Here is a 16841-nt window from a genome sequence, read left to right on the forward strand (position 1 = left end):
ATCTTTATAACATATTTTCTATTTTAAATATTAATTAAAAAATATAAATATATCCGCACGGATGTGCGGGTTAATATATAGTATTAATCGAAAAATATTACAACTTATTTTGTAGCCACGTGTCATCACTAAGATGATTCTTAGAATCATTAGATAAATAAGTTGGTCCATCTAATTATATAATAAGTTTTTTTATTAAACTCAACATAAATTCATTAATTAATGTTCTTTATTGTTTTTTTAAATAAAAGTTACGAAATTGCCTAATGTGGCTAAAGTATATATGATAACTAATGATTTTAAATAATAAAGATTTGATCAAAATAGTGTATCTTCTATCATATTTTTAATTTTAAAATAAATTAAAAACACATTAACCATATAATAAAATTTAGATTTTTTTGTATATGTTATATTTTTAATTTTTAAAAACGACTATAAATTATTAAAACTGTTAATAGTCTAACATTTAAATTTTGTGATCCATGGTTTAAAAATTTTGTTCTGACAAAATACAAATGACTAGGATAACAAAATGACAAATGCCTTGTGCAGGGTAAATTTATATGAAAATTATTTAAGAACTATTGTATAGAAAAAGAAATTTATACTCCTGATCGAATTAATATTTTGGCCCTTAACAATTTTTTTTTTAATTTTTCTAAATACATAATTTGTTTACCGATGAGCTGATCTAATTTTTGAAAATATCTTAGGTCAAAAAGTTACTTATCGCATAAGAACCTAACGTTTAAGCCGAAGAATCTCAGGTCTACTCTTTAGTTACAGTGAAATTATGTCAGCCCGATTTTACATCATGATTTAGCAATATAAAAGTTAATTATTGTTATTAGAAGTTTACGTTCACATGTCATTTCTATCTATCTTCAATATTTTTCTCTTTTTTGTGTTTCTTTTTTTCATTTCGGTTATTGTTCGATATAAATATTTTTTTAATATTTATATGTTCGCAGCAATTTAATTATATGTAATAGTTACTTACTTTTAATTATTCAATATATATTTATTATTTCATAATATGTGAAAACATATAATACAAAAGATAATTTATATATAATGTTCATCCGGCGTAAGGCGCGGATCTTAATCTAGTACTATAATAAAATTGTAAACAACGACAATAATAAAATTGTCAACAACGCTAATCGTGTCGGGCGAGACATTGTGTCATTATTGAGTAAACAAAAAAAATAGTTGTACAGACGGCCAAATTCATTATGTTTCTTTATCTATAAACTTTTTTTTTTATTAACCTGGCGTATTAGAAGCCCATAGAAAAGCTCAGACTAACTTCCAATGGAAATGCAGCCCACATATACACTTTCTCTTCGGGTATTCAAATAGATCCTAAAGCATGGGTCCATATCCGTGTTATGTGATTAGGATAATTGTGACTTAGTTTCGCGCAGCAGGTGAATCGAACCTAAAACGTGTTAGCGTCTCAGCTCCGCCTCTTTACCATCCGACCACAATCACCCGGTTTTCTTTATCTATAACTAAGAGGTGTCCGCGCTTCGCGCAGAATATTGTTTTATTGTTGTTAAGAGTATGATTTTTTGGATAATGTAATAATGAGGTCACTTTTATTTGTTAAGAACATTATTTGGTGTTTTTATTGTGTTTTGTTTTTGTTTTTTCAATAATGTGTTTTGTGTGTATAGTACTTGTTAGTAGTGAAGTGAGCCTCTAATGTAAAAATTTTTTTTTTTGAAGGAACGTTAAATTTATTCGAATAAAAAAAGGAATATAAAAATATATTGAATTTCAATAACTTTGCATTTATGCATTTGTTGATTTTAAGATCAATGGTTTCAGCGTCAAAATTGTCTTTTATTTTTTTCATATTTTTGAACATTATAACTTTTAAGATATTTTTTGTTTTCTTCCCATATTTTGACATTGAGCCGTCAATATCTATGTATTTTGTTTACCTTTTTGGTATGCAGTGTTTCTCACCTTCACCTTGAAATTTCTGGTATTTATTGTAAATCAGGTTTATGAGTTCCCAGTTGTGTGGTTGTTTCTCGCGTCGTTTTCGGTTGTTCCATTCAATATTGGCCGCTCCTCTTCTTCCTTAGATTTCAGCTGATGCTAGGAACTATATCTCCTTGGGTTGTATCAGAATTTAGTCATCTTTTGATGTTGTCTCTCTCGTTGTTGGCTTACCGTCGATAATCCTTGCTCGTCTTGGTTTTTAATATCTAGTATTTAGTGATTTGACTTCTATGCTTTTTTTCATAGCTCGAGGACGGCACCGGTGTATTGCTGATTTTGTTGGTGCTTGATAAAGCTTCTTTGTGTTTTGAAGATTACTTTGTTTCAGATTTTATCTTTTTATCCTTTTTTTTTTATTTCTATTTGTTCTGGCCAAGACACTCTATGGTACGGTAAGGTAAGTTAGTCTTCGGTCTTGATCTCTTTTCAGCTCCACACTTTTATTGAGTTAGTATTACTGTGGCATTTTGTTTCTCTCAGTAATTGTGAAGATTTTAGGTTTAAATTTGGTTATTTTGTAACTTTAATAGTTTAATAAAAATATAGTTTGTAAATAAAATAATAGAAAATAGTAAAAATAATAAAATAGTGAAAGTTTATGATACTTTCAATTATGAATACATTAAACATTGAAAATAGATTTATATTATTTTATTTATTTCTTAGTGACCAATAAAATAGATTCTCAAATTACGATTAATGTTAGTGTGAGAATGATTAGATAGTGTACAACTAGAAAATGATGGACTAAATTTCAATATTATAAAAAAAGAAGGATCTAAAATATAAAAAAGATATGAGGGCAAGTGTCGAAAACCCCCCTAACAATTGTCAGAAGAAGGGAAAAAATCAACTTTATATATTATATTATTTTATTTATTTCTTGAATTTTAGTGACCAATAAAATAGATTATCAAATTACGATGAATGTTAGTGTGAGAATGATTAGATAGTGCACAATTAGAAATTAATGGACTAGATTGCAATATTATAAAAGAAGAAGGATCTAAAATAGAAAAAAAAATATGAAGACATGTGTCGAAAAATTCCCCTGCCACTTGTTAGAAGAAAAGAAAAAACCAACTTTATATATAGATATATTGGTAAAACAAAAACACAGCTCATAAAATATATAATATTCTAAGAATATCTGCATACGAAAGTCTCAGTGTATAAAACAAAATTCACCTACTAAATTATTGTAAGCTAGTGAAATTTTTTTGCCATAAGCAAATCTTTTTTCGTATTAATTATGCTATTACAAATTACAAGAAACGTTAATATACGATATCACAGCCAACAATTCTATATACTTTATGAGGATTCATATCTGACTAGATCGTACTGAACCATTGTATGAGATCTATTCTTGACGGTATTTTTGCGCTATGCTTAAGATCTCTTGTAAGAAATTTTTTCAAGATTCTAAATAATTTTGTTTTCTCGGAAATGAAATATATATAGGGCTTATTTGCCAATTAGTCATATTTCAGCAACAAATTAAGAATACAACAATGATTTTGACGGTTATTAGATCTCATAGCATTTGTGCAATATTTTCCCAGTTTTATTTTTTTTCTGAACTGGTTGCCAGTAGAAGAAAAATTGTGATTAATAAATTTATGGTGATGTTGATTATCGCAATGTCAATGAAAATTACAATAAAAAGAGAATAGTTCTCCGTTCCGCCACTTAAAGGTTGAAGGAACCCATTAAAACCTTTCTCACCGATAGAAGGGGAGAGTTTATCTCAGCTAGATTCATTCTACTTTGTGAAGAAAGTGGATTTGAATCTATTGTGGCCAAGATGGATTCTATCACAAGAAACAAGACGGATGAGTGGATAGATCGGCTGGTGTTAAACATGCTGGGTATGTGACACAAATGTGGAAGTTTGTAACACGACTCACGCAAGGGTATATAACACAAAGATAGAAGCGTGTAACAAATTTCAATTTAATGGAACACCTCTCCGTTAGATCGCTGATATCACTCAAATTCCCTAAAGAGTGTTACTCTCATCAAAAGAGGTCGAGTTATAGTACTTAGAGATCGAATCCACAAGGAGCTAGGGAACCGATTAGATCTAATAGTTATATGATTAAACTAGGCTAATAGGTTTTAAAGCAGTAAATAAAGCAAGTAATAAATAAAGCAATAAACAAGATGAACAAGGTAATTGTTCGGCTTGGCAAGGAGTAGTTTGATGGAGGGATGGTTGATAGATCTAGGGTTTCTATTCAGGTGTTGGAGATTATAATTCCTATAGGTACCTATTTGTTGCATGCAAGATATGTTAGAGCTCAACCGCTTAACTCAGTGATCAGCTGTCGCATGTTCACTGGTTAACAAGCTAGATCTCGTGTCTCAACGGTTAATATGTTGACAACGAAAGAGTGTCGATCGATGGTCCTATTGGGACATCGACCGATACACCTTTGCCTACGTCGACCGATAGTCAGTTGAAGACATCGATCGACGGGTTCTAGCAAGGCCTATGCACGAGTATGATATGCCCAATTAAAATACTAAATTTGTACTTTTTTATACTAATATTTTTTCGGTAAATGGTTTTAACATTTTGCAAAAATATTATCTTTATCGATTATAAAATAACAAATACAAATGTTGGTATATTAAATGTATCATTGTTGAACAGTTAACATATTAAATTTTATTTTAATTATTTTAAAAACTTTATATGCACAATAAAAAAAGTTAAGTTTTGCAGCTGACATAAATCACCAAAATCAAATAGGCAAAATCAATTGTAAAATGACGAAAAAGTTAGGTTTTCTGCTCTGAATTTGTTTACTATTGACTTTCCATAAGAGATTTCATTTTGTACCTCTATAAAAGTGTGATTTGTTCTCGTTTCGGTCTCACTGATATGAGTTTTGTTAACATTTGTATATTTGTTGTAACAAAAATTCAAACGGTTAATCACAAAAAGTTAATGTAAGATTTTTCAATATAAATTTCAAAATTAAAATACTAAGTTCTCAATAATTTTTCAATGAAAATTTTGAAACTAACATATTTTTTTAAAAAATATATAGTAGATAATTTAATTTAAATGATATATATATATATATAATATGAATATCTATTAATGAGACTTCATAATTCATGCGATTTATGATCATTTGTAACTTGTTTGAACAAAAAACAATTAAACCATTGATCACAAAATTTTCAATGAGATAATTTTACCTTTGATTTTTTTTGAACACCAAAGCTTGTATTGAAAATTAAACGCCCTATGGGCTAAGTCGGTTACAACCGGAGAAAAACTCGATGGTAAACTGATAAGCTAACATAATTAAAATATAACGAAAGATGGAAGTGGCTAAGGAGAGAAGAACCTCATATAAAATCTTCAGTTTGTAATCCTAGAGCCCGCGTTCCATAGAACCAACAATATTCAAAATCATCAACGTTGAAGAACCCAACCAAAGGATTTAGAGACCGATTGAAAAACCGTCTCTAAAAATGCATGGATCTCCTGACGTTGCAGTGGGCTTTTATCATTTTAGTCATTTATAGTTATTTAAAAAAATCAAAATATAACATATAAGAAAAAATCTAATTTTTTTATTATATGCTTAATGTTATTGTTTAATTTTATTTAATAATATAAAATTAAAAAAAAGAGAGAAGATAGGAAAATCGTTATAAAATACATATGATTCATAATCATTAGTTGTCATATATATGTTAATCATATTAGATAATTCCGTAGCTTTTATTTAAGGAAATAATTTATTTAAGTAAATAATTTATTTAAGGTAACTCCGTAGATTTTAGTTTGATAGTTAGTTTAATAAAAACTATAGTATATATTTATATGGACCAACATATTTTTCTAAAGATTCTAAGAATCATTGTAATGACGACACGTAGCTACGAAAATATGTTGTAATGCTCCAAGATTAATATATAGGGGATATATATTATTATTATTATTAAAAAAAATTTTGAAACACAACTTCAAGATATATTTGTTAATTTTACTACTTCTCGTCATTGTTTTTAACGTTATTCACTTATTCATACTAAAACTACTCTAAAGTAATTACACTAAAAAAAAAGAACCAACGTAGCATAAATCTCTATGAAATGGCTTATCAGTCTTAGCTTATATATCCGTTGTAGAATCTTCTATATGAGGATTGGTGTCCAAATATGAAGTACTAGAAACTTGGCTTCCGTGGTGTGAACTTCTTTATATCTGTTGAAAAACTTGATCATATTTCTGGATTTTAAATCATCAATATCAGGTGTTTGTACAATATGTTCCAAGACGCTGACATATCATGTATTGTAGCATTTTTTTTTTTATCGATGAAAGTGTTTCTATTTCTACATGACGACAATCTTCTCCCTAGATTTTGGTTTCAAGAACCTGAAATTTTTCCAATGCGTCATTTCAAACTCATCCACAATTATTGAAGTGTGAATCTTTTTGTGTCATCAAGATACAAATTCAGTTAAGACTCTGCAAACCAACTGAAGTGTGAATCTTGACACCAAGAACCATCAGTCATACAAATATTATGTAAGCATATGGCTAGTGTATATCGTGAATCTTGTTGTGTGTTTGCTTCCATTATCTCTCCAGCATTCATATCTTGCCAAGTTCAACATTCCCGTTTCACATGTCTAACAATTTTCAGTAGATCTAGTTTTTTTTTCTAAATAACTTGTCGTTTCAAAATTTCTACATATACTAAATTATCTATAGATATGGATTTCTATTTTGATCTAAATCTTCAATGTCATTTTCTGCCAAAATACATAATTCATATTAGTGTACACATTTAATATAAGAAATACTGAACGATATTAGTGTACACATTTAATATAAGAAATACTGAACGATAAGATGGCGTAGCTGGTAAGACCAACTTTTGTGAAGCTGATACACGTTCATAAATAGTATGGTAAATATATTCATCCAAACCCTTACATCATATTACATATGGCTACGTCTACGCGTTAGGTTCTTTTTACTTTCTGTCATTGTTATTGTTGAATATATGAGGAAACAGATATTCTTACGCTTTCACATGTGCTTTTAATTATTCACATGAAAAGCATTAACGAAAACAAAAGAAAAAATGAACAATTTTTTTTTTTCCTGCAAGCAACTAATTAGTATTTTTCTATATAAAAATAACTATTTCAAACTTAAAGTTTACTAATAAAATATAATTGTTTATAGAGGACAGAAAATACAAAATAGCATGGATCACCATAAGATTATCAGTATAAAAAAAACTAAACCAATCTGTTTCAAATTTGTGCCTTGGATTAAACTAGCGTTGAAAGAGATCTTCAAATCGATGGGAAACTCTATAGTTGAGTGAGAGGCTATTTCTGTACACCACGTTCTCGATGACTCGGGTAAGATTATGATGCGTACATCTTTGATGTATATATGTTGGTTTCATTCTTTCCAAACATGGTAGTTTGCAAGGCTAGCTGAATCAGATTATGATCCAATGAGTCTAGATGTACCGAGTTAGATTAGACATTGTATGATACCAGTCTAGAGTAATTGACCAACCCAAAAACCTCCAAGCAAAGACCATCCATATATAGTTGTATTCATGGCCGACTTAGATAGAAGACGAGCGATGTAACCATCATGGTGCCAATCCCTTGTTCTCTTATTTTTGTAATACATGTCCTAGATTTTAATATGCGTTTTGAAATCGTGAGATAATATTTGGATACAAAACTTCAACTTAATGGATATCATTTGATTTTAAACATTTTATGTATGACATCTATAATTGAGAAGTTTCTTATTTTGACATCTTAATTTATTTATCCCACGCCATTATATTCATATTCTAGCTTGGATTTACGATTGAACCAATCTAGTGACATGTATATAATTCGATTTGGATTTAGTGAAAGCTCCATTAATTAAAAATTCTATAAACCCCGAGAAAGACTAACATCCCGTGATTAACATGTGATCAGACCCCAGTTGACCCTGTAAAAACCCAAAACAAAATCTGATAACATTACAAAAAATTATTACTTTCATATAATTTAAATATTACATAAATCAAATAAAGAATTATAAATATTACAAAATTAAATAAATACTTTTATTTGTGATTCTTTAGACTTAGATAAAAAATTAATATGTTATTTTAAGAATATGGTAATAGGGAAAATAAAATGTATTGACATAACAATATTAGTTTATTTTTGTTATTAATAATTTATTAATTTTGTATTTTTATTTATTTAATATTAAAAAATTAAAGTCATTGTAATTTTTATTTAGTTATTTATTATCTGAACTTTTAGCACTATGTCTAATTTGGTATTAAAATTAGTTAAATAATTTATTTTCATGGCAACCAAAAACTAAAATTTAATAATTTTTAAATATTTAATTATATATTGTAAATGAAACATGATTTTATATTATAATATAGTTTTCAGTAGTTAATAATACTATATTCATATATAACTCTATACTACCATTAACTAATTTATTGATTCAAGGTTCGACCACAGTCGACCCTTTGACCTAGTGATCCAAGTATTAATCTGATTCAGTGTACGAATCGGTTTAAAATACATTTATGACATCAATTTATAAAAAAATGAAGCGAATTATCTAATAATACAAAATAGAAACATAACTGATTTATTATAAAAAATTAATGGCATATATTTTTGGCAACACATGCATATGTATCTTTATTGTATTGAATATTTTCTGTTTGTCGATTAATATAACACTACAAGAAAACAGCGTAATTCTGACGGACATTCTGACGAAAAATGAGATCCTTGGAATATTCCGACGAATTTTCGAGGAATTTTCTCGGAATATACCGATGAAATACCGAGGAAATCATACTCCTCGGAACACACCGACGAATATCCAAGGATATATTATAGCCGCTACAGAACCGTTGGGGGATTTTAAAAATTCCGAGGAAATTCTGAGACTTTTCCGACGATTCAGGGCTTTGCTTTTAGGGTTTCTGTTTCCTCGAAAAAGCCTCGGAATATTCCGAAGAAATTCCGAGGAACACTTGTTTTTCCTCGGAATTTCCTCCGAATATTCCGAGGCTTTTCCGAGGAAGTAGGGTTTTTAAACCGAAAACAACGTTTTACGGTTTGAATAACACTTATATAACTCTTATTAAGTGTCTTAGACTGATTATGAAGTCAAAAATTTATTTCTTAGCCTATAATAAACACTTTTCCGATTGTATGAACGAAATTCCCACAATATAAGAGAAACACTTATACACTTTAATGAACGGTAAAGGGAATACTTACAATTCGTTTTGAAATTTTGTTATTTCATGGTTTATGATCATCTATACAAAGATTCTTCAATGGTATGCATTGCATTTGTATAAGAAATGATATAGGACAAAAAAATTTAATGTTTTGAAACCCCTAACATGTGTTCCTTGGAATTTCCTCAGAATAGTCTGAGGAAATTCCGAGGAACAATATAAACCAATAGAAATACATGCACATGATATTCTTTTTCCTCGAATTAATGAAAATATTCAGAGGAAATTCTGACGGATATTTAAGTGGCCGTCGGAATTTCCTCGGAATATTTTCATTTAACCGGGCAAACCAGCCGCCAAATATTTTGCGAAAATTGAAATTGAAAATACCGAAGAAATTCCGACGGATAGTTTCCGTCGGACCCTAGGTTTTATAGACACGAAACACTTTTTCTTCCCCATTTCTCTCTTCTTCCTCCGGCGATCTCTCTCTTCTTCCGGCGATCTCCCCCTTCTCTCGCGACGATCTCTCCGACGAATCCTCTCTATTCCTACACAAATCATGTAAGGCACCTATCCCACTCTCTTAGGTTCTATTTGTTAGGTTTGTAAGTAGATTTGATGATTTTAGAAGTTTTTTGATAGATTTTTGTTAGGGTGATTGGTTAGGATTGTGATTTGGTTGTGTAATAGGTTTAGAATTGTGATTTGGTTGGATAATTTGTTGTGTTGAATTGATTTAGAACTTTTTTATAAATTTTTTTATTATTTTTATATTTATAAAATCGATTTTGGATTTTACAAAATGTTTTTTTGTATATAAATTCTATTTTTGGATTTATAAAAGATGATTTCATATTTATAAAAATATTTATATTTATTAAAACTAATTTTGTATTTATAAAACATTTTTTTATTTATAAACACTATTTTATTATTTTTTGTATTTATAAAATCTATTTTTAAATATACAAAACGTTTTTTGTATATAAATTCGATTTTTGTATTTATAAAAAGATGATTTCATATCTATTAAAATATTTATATTTATAAAACTAATTTTGTATTTATAAAACATTTTTTTGATTTATAAACACTTTTTTATTATTATTTGTATTTATAAAAACTATTTTGTATTTATAAAAAGATGATTTCATATTTATAAAAATATTTATATTTATTAAAACTAATTTTGTATTTATAAAACATTATTTTGATTTATAAACACTATTTTATTATTTTTTGTATTTATAAAAACTATTTTGTATTTATAAAAAGATGATTTCATATTTATAACAATATTTATATTTATAAAGCTAATTTTGTATTTATAAAACATTTTTTTGATTTATAAACACTATTTTATTATTTTTTGTATTTATAAAAACTATTTTTAAATATACAAAACGTTTTTTGTATATAAATTCGATTTTTGGATTTATAAAAGATGATTTCATATTTATAAAAATATTTATATTTATTAAAACTAATTTTGTATTTATAAAACATTGTTTTTGATTTATAAACACTATTTTATTATTTTTTGTATTTATAAAAACTATTTTAAATATGTTTTTCAATTAATATTTATTAAAACTATTTTTAAATATGTTTTCGATTTCAATTTTAATTTTATATTTTCGAATTTTAATTTAAAAAAATAAATTTATAATTTTTTTTTAATTTTGGAAATATTTCGAGGAAGTGTATCCCTCGGGATATTCCGACGACAACTTCCTCGGAATATTCCGAAGGACATAGGTCCTCGGAATATCCCGACGGATACACTCCCTAGGAATATTCCGACGGCTAAGGTTTCTCGGAATATTCCGACGGCCGAGGTTCGTCGAAATATCCTCGGAATCTTTAATTCTCGGTATTCTCTCAGAATTTTCTGAGAAAATTCCGAGGAAAATTTATTTTCCGACGAAAAATGTCCGACGACCATTCTCGTCGGTATGTCTTCGGAATACCGTTATTCCGAGGACATACCGACGATATTTGTCATCGGAATCCTGGTGTTTTTTTGTAGTGTAACTATATTGTATTTTTAATTCGGTGCAAAAAAACTCATGGTCACGTACGTCTTTGTTCGTAACAGTCACATGATTAATTGAATATTACTTGTCAAATATGATTAATTAATATTGCTTAATCTTTGGTTCAGTTGGATCAGTTTATTCTGGTTTATCTGGTTTGAACATGTTAACACTTGACCTCTGGTATACAAAAATTTAAACAGTCTATAGAAAGTTGTGTTGTGGTCCAATAGAGGTTTTGTTTTATTTTATTTGAAACTAAAAAGAAAAGAAAGTGAAATCTTCGAAGTTGAAATTTAGATGAGCCAATAACAACTGGGCTTTAACTAGAGAAACTGGGCTAAGGCTTATTTCCTTAAAAGGTGAAACTGGGCTAATACAGAAAAAGTACATAGTGGGGCCCATAAAATCTCATTTAACCGCTGGCTCTCTCTCTCTCTAGCGAACGGATCTTACTTTAGGTCTCTCTCTCTCTTGGTCTCTTCCGTACTACTAAATTCAGATTTTCGAATTCGCAGAGATGAGGGGTTTCTTCAGTCGAGGAACCAAAGACTCGCCGTCTTCTTCCGCTTCTCCGTCGCCGAGATCGTACCCTTCAACCTCTCCGGCGTCGTCATCCGCAGTGACGGGACCACCGAGACCGATTCGCCTAGTGTACTGCGACGAGAAAGGAAAGTTTCGGATGGACCCTGAAGCTGTCGCTACTCTGCAGCTCGTCAAGGAGCCGATCGGCGTTGTCTCGGTTTGTGGTAGGGCTCGTCAAGGAAAGAGCTTTATTCTCAATCAGGTACCTTTAGGGTTTTAGGGTTTGCTTTGCTGGAATTGAATTGAATTGATTTGAATTGTGTTGCGTTGTGTTAGCTTCTTGGACGTAGTAATGGGTTTCAAGTAGCGTCCACGCACAAGCCGTGTACCAAGGGGCTTTGGTTGTGGAGTTCTCCTATCAAACGAACTGCTCTCGATGGATCTGAGTATAACCTTTTGTTGTTGGATACTGAAGGCATTGATGCTTATGATCAAACCGTAAGTATTTTACCATTGCGAATTTCTTCACTTTTAACATGTTCTGATTCACTCTCCTTTGCAGGGTACCTACAGCACTCAGATATTCTCGTTAGCTGTTCTTTTGTCAAGCATGTTCGTGTATAATCAGGTTTCTTCTGTCTCCAGTTCCAACTTGTGCCTTGGATGGGATCTTGTTTTTGCCTTAAACGTTGTTCTCTTTTCTATGTTTCAGATGGGAGGTATTGACGAAGCTTCGCTTGATCGTCTTTCTCTTGTTACTCAAATGACTAAGCACATCCGCGTTAAGGCGTCTGGAGGGACGAGTTCACGTTCTGAGCTTGGACAGTTCTCTCCCATCTTTGTCTGGCTCCTTAGGGTAAATCCTCTGCCTTTTTTTGAAGTTAGTTTTGGTTGTTTATTTCTTTGGCTTACTGATGAATATGTGTATTGACTTTGATGTATTTACTTGCAGGACTTTTATTTGGACCTAGTGGAAGATAACCGCAAGATTTCTCCGCGTGACTATTTAGAAATTGCGCTAAGGCCGGTTCAAGGTAGTGGAGGAGATATTGGTTCTAAGAATGAGGTAATGGTTGCATGTGCTTTATATTTTTTGGTATGTTTATTTAGATTGTCATCCACTCTTGATAAAGCTTGGTGTGGCGACCAGGTGTAATTTAATTGTTAATGAGAACAATATTTTTGCAGATCCGTGATTCAATCCGTGCACTTTTTCCGGACAGAGAATGTTTTCCTCTTGTAAGGCCTCTGACAAATGAAAAGGACCTCCAGAGACTTGATCAAATTCCGGTTAGTATCATTTTTGCGTATACTTCACCTATTATACTACGCTGAAGGGTTTGTTTAATACTTGGTTACATAATATCCTGTGTGTCTGTGCAGTTGGAAGATTTGAGAGCCGAGTTTGGTGCTGGCCTGGATGCATTGACCAAGTTTGTTTTCGAGAAGACGAGGCCCAAACAGTTAGGGGGTACGGTGATGACCGGTCCTATACTTGTTGGTATCACACAGTCTTATCTGGATGCGTTGAATAACGGTGCCGTGCCAACAATAACCTCATCTTGGCAGGTTCGAGATCTCTTGCCTCTTTTGAAGTTCGATACATTTTAAACTCAAAAGCCACTCTTTTTTCATAAATGGTTTAAAACCTGAGACTTGGAGTAATTGAGTGGATTTAGCCGGGTTTACTTTACATACTTTGAACATACATTATCTCATTAATGGGCAAACTTATGGTTTATCACTGTATTCAGACATTTGTGTACTTCGTACCATCACGGATCAGTTGGGAAGTTTTTACTAATGCATTCTCTAGCCTATTTTCTCTCAGATACTTCATAAAGTGATTTTTATTATGTTCGTGTAGAGTGTGGAAGAAACTGAGTGTCGAAGAGCATATGATTCTGGTATAGAAGCATATTTGGCTGCCTTTGACCAATCAAAAGCTCCTGAAGAAGTAAGTACTTTGTCTTTATCCTCTCGTTATTTGTAATTTATGACTGATTCATTCCAATTCTGCTACCTAGGGTGCACTGAGGGAAGAACATGAAGAAGCAGTTCGAAAAGCCTTGGCTATGTTTAACGCTAATGCTGTAGGGGCTGGTTTAGCCAGAAAAAAATACGAGGAACTTCTCCATAAAGACTTGAAGAAAAAATTTGAGGTGATAGACTCTAAGGCAGTGTTAATCAGTCATAAGTACTCCTCAATTTTCACATAATTTACTCCTCGCAAGCATTATACTGATATAGAACTTCTTTTGTTGTTTAGGATTACAAAAAGAATGCATTCATGGAAGCAGATTTGCGATGCACGAGTACTATCCAAAGTATGGAAAAGCAGCTTAGAGCAGCTTGTCATGCCTCTAATGCAAATATGGATAATGTTGTCAAGGTTGGTTACTTAAGGACATTATTTTGATTAGATGTATGGTTTGGTTGGTTACTGATTTTTTTTTTCTTTGTATTTAATGATCGATTGTGTCTCAGGTTCTAGAAGCACGTTTGTCAGACTATGAAGCATCATGCCATGGCCCGGGGAAATGGCAGAAACTTTCTGTGTTCTTGCAGCAAAGGTAGTTACTACTTCAAGTCCCCCCACTGATTTGATTTACGTGTTTGTTTGTTAGAGGTTTGTTCATGTATTTTGCCCATTTTGTGTTCTGTTTATAATCATTCAGCTTGGAAGGACCGATATATGATCTGACGAAAAGGCTTATAGATAATATCGCTATAGAGAAGAACTCACTTGCAGTGAAATTCCGTTCCGTTGAAGAGGCGATGAAACATGTAAAGCAGCAGTTGAACGATAGCGAGAAATACAAGTTGGAATACCAGAAACGTTATGATGAATCCAACATCGACAAAAAGAAGCTGGAAGATGTATATAGAGAGCGCATAACTAAACTACAGGGGGAGAACAGGTCGCTGAACGAACGGTGCTCCACGTTGGTTAAAACCGTGGAATCTAAACAGGAAGATATCAAGGAATGGAAAAGGAAGTATGACCAGTTTGTTTTGAAGCAGAAAGCTGTTGAAGATCAGCTCAAATCTGATATGGAAGTGCTTAGGACACGGAGTACTACTTCTGATGCTAGGCTTTCTGCAGCTAGAGAGCAAGCCAAATCCGCGCAAGAAGAGACAGAGGAATGGAAAAGGAAATATGATTATGCTGTGGGAGAGGCAAGATCTGCTCTTCAAAAGGCTGCTTCAGTTCAAGAACGTTCAGGCAAGGAAACACAATTGAGGGAAGATGTTCTGAGGGAGGAATTTACTTTAACATTAGTTGAGAAGGTATTTTCTTTGTCCTATTCGTAAGAGACTACTTTAAGTTTTCTAATCATCAGTATATCATCAAAATTTGCGGTGGTGTTGATAAATTTCAGGATGAAGAAATTAAAGAGAAGGCAACAAAAATTGAGAAGGCAGAGCAGTCTCTAACTGTTCTAAGATCAGAGTTGAAGGTGTGCTTTTGGAAATGATAGTGTATCTGTTTTAATCTTGTCTTGTTAAGTATATTCTTATATGTGATTGTCTTTCCGCTCTTTGCAGGCGGCAGAGTTGAAAATCAAAAGCTTTGACGTGGAAACAGCATCACTGAAACTAGAGTTAAGGGAAATGATTGATAGGTTAGACAGTGCCAACACAAAGGCTCTAGCATATGAAAAGGAGGCAAACAAGTTGGAACAGGAGAAAATCCGCTTGGAGCAAAAGTACCGATCTGACTTTGAAAGATTCGATGAAGTCCAAGAGAGATGCAAAACAGCTGAGATAGAAGCTAAAAGGGCTACTGAACTGGCGGACAAAGCTCGAACTGATGCCGTGACTTCCCAAAAAGAGAAAAGTGAGAGTCAGAGGTTGGCAATGGAAAGACTTACTCAGATCGAGCGAGCTGAGAGACATGCCGAAAACTTAGAGAGGCAGAAAAACGACTTGGAGGATGAGTTGCACAGACTTCGTGTGTCTGAGATGGAGGCTGTCTCCAAGGTTACAGTCTTGGAAGCAAGAGTAGGAGAGCGAGAGAAAGAGATCGAGTCGTTGTTAAAGGTAACCAACGCGCAGAGAGCGCACAACGTGAAGTCACTGGAGAAGCTGTTGGATGAAGAGCGGAAGGCTCATATAGCTGCAAACCGAAGAGCCGAAGCTCTTTCTCTCGAGCTGCAAGCCGCGCAGGCAAGCGTTGATAATCTTCAGCAAGAGTTAGCTCAAGCTAGGTTGAAAGAAACTGCGCTTGACAACAAAATCAGAGCTGCCAGTGCTTCGCGTGGGAAACGGACCAGGGTCGAAGATGTTGTTGATATGGACATTGGAGAAGCAAGCGATAGAATCTTGAAGACTAATAAACGGTCTCGGAGCGCAAGAGGAGATGATGATAGTGGTGCTTATGAGGATGGTGTTTCCGTTTCCAGAGGAGGTGAAGACGAGGAGGAAGCAGAAGATTACAAGAAGCTCACGGTGCAGAATCTTAGGCATGAACTGACCAAGTATGACTACGGACATTTGATACTGAACAAAGGGCATCAGAACAAGAAAGAGATTCTTGCTTTGTATGAAGCTCATGTTCTTCCCAAGAAAGAGGAAGAGAGAAAGAGACAGAGGGAGGCTACTTCTTAGGACAAACTCTGTATAGAGTGAGGTGATCTCAAGTAAGAGTTGGATTTAGAAAGGCTCTGACTTTAAGTATTGTTTAGGGTTTCTGAGTTTGTCTTTGTGTTGGTATTAATTTGCGTGGGGTTTGAGTCGGTTTTCGTGTCGGATGGAACTATTGATTTGTAAACCATCTTTTTCTTCAGAATTATGGTGATTGATTGGTGAGTTTGAGTTCGACCTTTTTGCTTTGGGTTTTATATTCAGTTCTCGGTCAACTGTATTAACAATTGGGTTGAAAAACATACTGAATTGAGTTTTCAGCTTAATGATAAAGCTTTTCTATATTTGACTTGTATAATCTGATGTGACCGTAAGAAGAAATTTAGTTACGTGG

General features: G+C 32.2%; 1 protein-coding gene across 1 annotated transcript; it reads left to right on the forward strand.

Annotated features, from left to right (window-relative positions):
* Nucleotides 1-11855: 11855 nt before the first annotated feature.
* LOC103839631 (guanylate-binding protein 2) lies at nt 11856-16688 on the forward strand. The gene is made up of 14 exons (XM_009116131.3): nt 11856-12122; nt 12197-12358; nt 12423-12488; nt 12573-12716; nt 12813-12926; nt 13049-13150; nt 13244-13429; nt 13728-13817; nt 13888-14022; nt 14130-14252; nt 14348-14433; nt 14539-15151; nt 15244-15321; nt 15410-16688. Exons 1-14 carry the CDS (start codon nt 11856-11858, stop codon nt 16469-16471), a joined length of 3228 nt encoding a protein of 1075 aa, XP_009114379.1. The 3' UTR covers nt 16472-16688.
* Nucleotides 16689-16841: the final 153 nt, after the last annotated feature.

Source organism: Brassica rapa, chromosome A09 (assembly GCF_000309985.2).
Source record: "Brassica rapa cultivar Chiifu-401-42 chromosome A09, CAAS_Brap_v3.01, whole genome shotgun sequence".
NCBI lineage: Eukaryota > Viridiplantae > Streptophyta > Magnoliopsida > Brassicales > Brassicaceae > Brassica > Brassica rapa.

What these genes read in the sequence shown, in the direction of transcription:
- LOC103839631 (XM_009116131.3), top strand. Translation starts at nt 11,856, where the DNA reads ATGAGGGGTTTCTTCAGTCGAGGAACCAAAGACTCGCCGTCTTCTTCC. An exon ending in CAATAACCTCATCTTGGCAG is followed by an intron (nt 13,430 to 13,727) that starts GTTCGAGATCTC and finishes ATGTTCGTGTAG; the next exon opens with AGTGTGGAAGAAACTGAGTG. An exon ending in AATCAAAAGCTCCTGAAGAA is followed by an intron (nt 13,818 to 13,887) that starts GTAAGTACTTTG and finishes TCTGCTACCTAG; the next exon opens with GGTGCACTGAGGGAAGAACA.